The sequence below is a fragment of the Elaeis guineensis genome, chromosome 4 (assembly GCF_000442705.2).
Source record: "Elaeis guineensis isolate ETL-2024a chromosome 4, EG11, whole genome shotgun sequence".
Classification (NCBI taxonomy): domain Eukaryota; kingdom Viridiplantae; phylum Streptophyta; class Magnoliopsida; order Arecales; family Arecaceae; genus Elaeis; species Elaeis guineensis.
This window is the reverse complement of record NC_025996.2, coordinates 8,145,628-8,151,718: the sequence shown is the minus strand read 5'-3', so window position 1 is coordinate 8,151,718 and position 6,091 is coordinate 8,145,628. Positions and strand designations below refer to the sequence as shown.

The 6,091-nt window shown below is 41.7% G+C and overlaps 1 protein-coding gene across 1 annotated transcript; it reads right to left on the bottom strand.

Moving 5' to 3' along the window:
* Window positions 1-2,070: 2,070 nt before the first annotated feature.
* On the bottom strand, window positions 2,071-5,538 carry LOC105044070 (thaumatin-like protein 1). The gene is made up of 3 exons (XM_010921865.4): window positions 5,220-5,538; window positions 4,407-5,100; window positions 2,071-2,529 (listed from the first exon to the last, which is right to left on the bottom strand). The coding sequence occupies exons 1-3, from the start codon at window positions 5,290-5,292 to the stop codon at window positions 2,349-2,351; spliced, it is 948 nt and encodes a 315-aa protein (XP_010920167.1). The 5' UTR covers window positions 5,293-5,538; the 3' UTR covers window positions 2,071-2,348.
* Between the last annotated feature and the right edge of the window lie 553 nt (window positions 5,539-6,091).

Below are 6,091 nucleotides of genomic sequence, written 5' to 3'. Positions count from 1 at the left end.
GAATAAACGCTTCAAGAATTCAATAGATAAATTACATAAAATGTACAACTGTTGAGGGATTCTCGAAATCCATATTAGTTTGTTGTATGTCACGTGAACCTAGAACAAAATGTAGATGTGGTCATCGTCATAACATTTGTTTATGATGGCAAGCGATCAATACTCTCTTTTTTTTTTTGTTTTTTTAATTCCTGACTGTATTTGTCTGGCACAAAGTACATCAATTTTCACTATCTAGATATTAAAATAAATAAATTATATAAAAAACCTATGGCTGTTAATCAATTCATTTTATAATTTATATGACTTGATTAATAAAGTGAACGTTTGCACTTTATAGTCATAGAATGAAAAAAATCTAATAAATGGTAATCTTCTGCAAGCTTGTAAATATGCTCAATCTTATGGTAAATGATTTGGAATCCCATGTCGGCTGACCCCGATCATGAAAACAGAGTTGGAGTCATATGAAGCTAATTTACATTTAATTCTTTGGTGTCGTCATCTGCTAGTGTTATAGATAGGCAGTGGCGATATCGTTTGCTTGTAAACCAAGGTGTCTGGTGTAGTCCCACTCTACGTAATGACTACTGACCTCGAGTGCGACTTCTTGCCAAATAGCAGTTGCTGGAAGGTTTGCATGTGACCCTGTCTAATTAATGGTCCCCCAAGTTCGCTGCGAGAGCCTAACTTCATCATCACCGATGACCGGCCCCGTCGGGTGCCAAGAGGTTGGTGGTGAGTAGAGGTGGCACTGATGTTCATGTACCCATCTAGTTCGAGGTGCGTGACCATCTCTATTCACATGGCCACACCAAAAGTTCGATAAGACCTCAAACACATAAACCATCGATCTCAAAATCGATGACTCTGACATAATGTAGAATAGTATGCTACTCAATGTATTTATTCTACATTCTGAATTATTACGTTTGTTTGATTTATACTGAATATCATGCCATTCTACAAGCCGAACTTTAGCAACGAGGCTTTTCTACCATGAAGGGGTTAGTGGGATCCGGTTGCCATCTTCAGATCATATGGTCAAAGTTAGTCTTGCGAGGATTTGTGCCGATATGTATATCATACCACATCAATTATACACTAGGTCCATTTTGGATAAATCAAGAAACTCAAATAATGCACAAAATGCCACCATCAACAAACTCCGAGCAGCCCTTTTGGGAGGGCTGTTTGGTCTTCACCATCAGCCGGGGTGCATTGTCATCATGGGTGGGCCAGCTTCTTAGGGGCTCTTCTTTAATCCTATTTTCACCCACGCCCACCCATCGAGAGCATGCCTACTTGTTTTCACCCTTCAAAAATTCTTGGTTGTGTTTTCTTTCGATTCTTTGTTGAGCATCGTCCCTCCGTTTCATAGCCAGGATCCACCGACGACGTTTCTTTCCAAGCGTGAAGTTCCAAGCTACAATTTGGGTCGTCATAACTTTTTCTCCCAAGAAGAGCTAGCTTTGCAAATTTCAGAAGTCCAAATGTTTAGAGCATTCACAAACTAAACCGGATCATGGAAACGTCACTCGGCTTTTTAAAACTGGGCCAAAACAACCAGGACATCCATAAATTGCATTAAAAATACTCATTAACTTGTGGAGCCATTAATTCATCATGTAAGTTGAATTGTCATTAAGTCTGCTAATTAATTTGCAATTAGTAGCTCAAAACGATAATTGACGCTATACGTGACAGAAATCTTACTTTTAATCTCTAGCCCCCACAAGGAAAACTATTTTATATAGTTCTGGGCCTCCCCCAACCAATGGTAAAGAGGAAAGAAAATTACGGAAAAAAAGATAATTTAAGTGCTGCAGCGAGCCAGTGATCCATGAGGGAGATCATTGCATCCAACCACCAAAGGGTCCACTGCAGCAAAGTGATCAGAGGACCAGCTCACCAACGTCATCATCCTACTCACCAAAGCTAACAAAACTATTCTTTACCTCCACTCCAAAAAAAAGAATCAGAGCAAAAGCCACCCCTTACAAGTCCTACATCCCCACGCCCCCCATGATCATCAAAAACACCAACCATACATTATTCTATACATACATCTTTGTACCCACCATAAGAATTAACTAGCATTCAATATGAAATCTATGGAATATAGTTGCACAAAGCCATTGCGTTACATCACTTCAACTTCAGTCAAACTTCTCTTCCTTGAGAAGTGTGTGCGAACAGCCTTAAGTCGCCACACTGGGAATCACCACCTCAGCCTTCTCTTTTGGGCTTGAAAGTGATCCCTCCTCTTTGAAGGAACCTATCCTTTTTGCCAGTCCTCTAAAGAGAGAAAGCAGTGGATAAGAAGAGCAGTAGAAGAATTTTTAATGCTATAGCAGCAATAGGATGCAAGCCATGGTGGCGACGGTGAGCAAGGACTGGTGGATGAAAGACATCCTCGTTGTGGTGGCAGGAGAAGCTCCAGTTGCCAAGCTTGCAAGCCAAGAGTCATCTTCCAGCATCACCCCACTTCCTGTTTTTGGAGTTGGAGAATCTGTAGAGGATTTCTGACTATTTTGGATATCAGAAACAGAAATCAGTGAGTTGGATTGATCAATTTATCAGTTGTTAAATTTTAATAATGGAACAATTAAAACAATTTAAGTCCAGTTTCCAAACTTTGCTGAATTATGAACTCAATGACCATCCAACGATATCTTACATACTGAACAAAGTTTTTTCTTTAAAAAAGGTAGGACAAGCAATCCTGATTTTAATGATCACTTTAGGAGAAAAGTAAACTAGGATGATGCGGTGAAGCAGTTAATCGATAACTTAATTTAATGAGCTACCTCTTAAGATAGTGATCCCTTTTCCAGTTTCCTTGGCTGAGGTGATGAAATCAGCTACCATACAAGGGGCATGTATTAATTATATGCTATCCACTTAGCATGATTTGATGATTCTATTTACATGCAAATACTAGCAACTGGACATAATGTTGTTTCGGTTGTTGATACATGTCTATTAAAATTTACAAAATTAATTAATCTGTCTGTTTATAGTTTAGGAAACACATGTCACTCATCAAAGTCTTATATTGTTTAGATTATTGAAAGATCTATTAGAATTTAGGAAATTAATTAATAATTGTCAGCTTATAGTTTAGGAAATATGTGTCACTCATCAAATCCATCTGAGTGCTACAAATACCAGGTAAATAACATCATGATGAACTAGATGGTGCCACCTAGATGGTACCTAAACTTCACCACCATACAAGTCCTTTTATTAGTGGAACAAAGGGAAAGATGGTAGTGATGTTTAAAAGGTGGACCTTTCCAGTTTACTTGGCTGATTAACGGAATCAACTACCAAACAAGTTGTTCTATGGAAAAAGAAAAGAAGAATGAAAGGAGGAAGAGTCAATTGAACAAGCTCGGTGGTGATATTAAAAACAACCTAAGTTTATCTTCCAATTTACTTGGCTGAATCTGAGCTCAACCACCACCATGCCATAAAACCTTCTAAACTGGTGCGTGGGAAAAAGAACAAAGTAAAAAAAAAAAAAAAAAAAAAGAAAAAAAAAAAAAGAGAGAGGGAAAGAGGAACAAAGTGGAAAGATCATCATCACTATTTGCTACATTGTTTCTTTTATTTCTCTCTCTTTTTTTTTTTTTACTTTGTTATTTTCCTCCTCTCTATCATCTTTAGCTCGGTGAAAAAGAAAAAGCAATTGAGACAAAAGAAAAATAAAAAGCATGCAGAGGAACCATCATTTCGCAAGCGTATATTCAACTTGAGAACTTGTCATAACAAATACCAAATTTACGCATAAAGATGAACAAAGAAGCCAACCAATTACCCGAAATAAAAAAGGGAAAAAAAAGAAAAAAAGAAAAAAACTCATCCAACTTCACAATATAAAAACTAATCAGCAAAACCAAAATTATAAAAACTCGCCACCTATTTCATCATCCAACACTTGGTGAAAAGCAAACAAGCAAAAGAAAAAATAAGAATCACAAACATATTCTAACCAAAATAGTTCCACTTGCAATACATATTGCATCTAATCCCCATTATTCTATTCTGTCCCCCTACTTGTGACACCAATTTGCACTACCTTGGAAGCAAATCATACAAAAACAATCGTCACTTTCACAGTAAAAAATTCAAATAATAAATAAATAAGTCGAAACCCGAACGTTGAAAGATGAGAATCAAATTTACCAACATAAAAATCATAATAGAACCAAATCCAGCTTCCCATCATCCATCACGCTTTAAACATCCAAACAAAAACCCAGAAAACCCAAAGCCAAAAAGCCACCAACCTCAAGTTCAAAAGACAAGGCACAAAATAAAATAACCACTATAACAACATTATATGTTTTTTTATCAAAATTTTTCCTTCATATTTTCGTACCATAGTAGCTGATGCATACCTTGGTGCCGAATCCGGGCAGAAGGTGATGGTATAGTCGGCGCCGGAGCAGGTGAAGGTGCTGGTGGGGTCATCAAAGGCGTAGCTGTAGGACTTAGGGCACGCCGACTTGAACATCTGGGAGTAGACGGAGGGCCGGCACGTGGCCGGGCTCGCGTACGAACCGCTGCAGCAGAACTCCGGCTTCCCGAACGCCCCGCACGCGCTCCGGCACGCCTCCCCCTCCCCATCCCCGACCCTCAGCTCCGCCGGGCACCGCTGGTTCAGATCCGCCGCGCACCCCGCCGCGCCGCACCCGCCGGCGCCGCCGCGCCCCTCCACCACCACCGGCAGGTTGTACCCGTCCACCAGGCTCACGTCGTAGAAGTCCCTGGACGACGCCGTCCCCGCCAGGGTGAACTCCGCCAGCGTCGCCGGCGGCGTCGCCCCGCGGCCCTTGCACTCCACCTCCCCGCTCCCGCAGTCGCCCGTGGCGCAGGACCCCTTGCCGGCGCCGTCGAAGTTGCACGCCGTCCGGGCCCAGAACCGGCCGGACCAACCGGTCGGCGCCTGGAACCTCCGCGAATCGCCGGCGGCCAACTCGAATCCGGTCGTCTCCAGCTCCGGGCTGCCGGAGCCCGACAGGATCCCCGGCCACACCCCGTAGCCGCACTTGTTCACGAATGTGAATGTGGTGCCTTCCACCACCATTATCCCTGTAAGCATTAACATTAAAGAATTTCTCAGATCCAGTCTATATATAGAAAAAAAGAAAAAAAAAAAAAGAAGAAGTTCCGGATGATTAGGTGAAAGGGGGTGGAACAAGAACTCTTACCACTAAAAAGGAGAAATAGGAGGAAAAGTGAGAGTGATACAAAGGGAATTAGTGATGGAAGCGAGGGATCCATTAGAAGGAAACAATTGGTGGGCTTTGTTTCTCTTTTCCTTCCTAGTTCTTGCTTTGGCCTATGGCTTTTTTTTTCCCCCTTGCTTTCTTGTTTCTTCTGACAAATTTGGTGGGTCGATGTTCCTATAGTTCTTGTTAGGGGTACTGGGAATGGTTGAAGTGGGGGATGGGGTGCATTGGGTGGTGGTGATGGGAGAAAGGAAAGGACGAAGGGGAACAGTGATAGATGGCAGAGATGGAGGAGGAATGGAGGAGAGAGTGGATGGCACCACCACCCATAAAATTATCAGGGGAGGAGGGAGGGGGAAGGGGGAACTCCCAACTCAGCCTTTTGCCCTTCATTTATAGATGGTTCACTCATTATTTTGGTTTTCTTCGTTTCAGCTCGAGTGCAGCAAGATGACCTTAATGCCCATCACTTCTGCTTTGATTGAAAGCTTCGGCCTTTGGGTGCTTCCCAAATGGTGGTGGACCTGGCTTCCTTCTGCTAAGATGATATAGACATACTAAATGCATTTTGCATTGCATCAGATGACTTTGTAGATGTGTTTTAGATCTTCAAGTTGCTCCGGACTCCAGTGATTTAGATAAGTTTCAGCTGAAACCTAACCCAGGAAATATGGTATCCATCCACGACACAGCCCGAACTACCCAAAAGAGATATGGTGTGAAAACTTTCAACTGAAACGCAATCTGTATTAGCTGAGACGTCCTAGTCGTCGTATGGACCAAATCATATCCGTAGTTCTCGTCTAAAATCCTAAAATCCATTACTATCAATATCCGTCCCTACATATAAT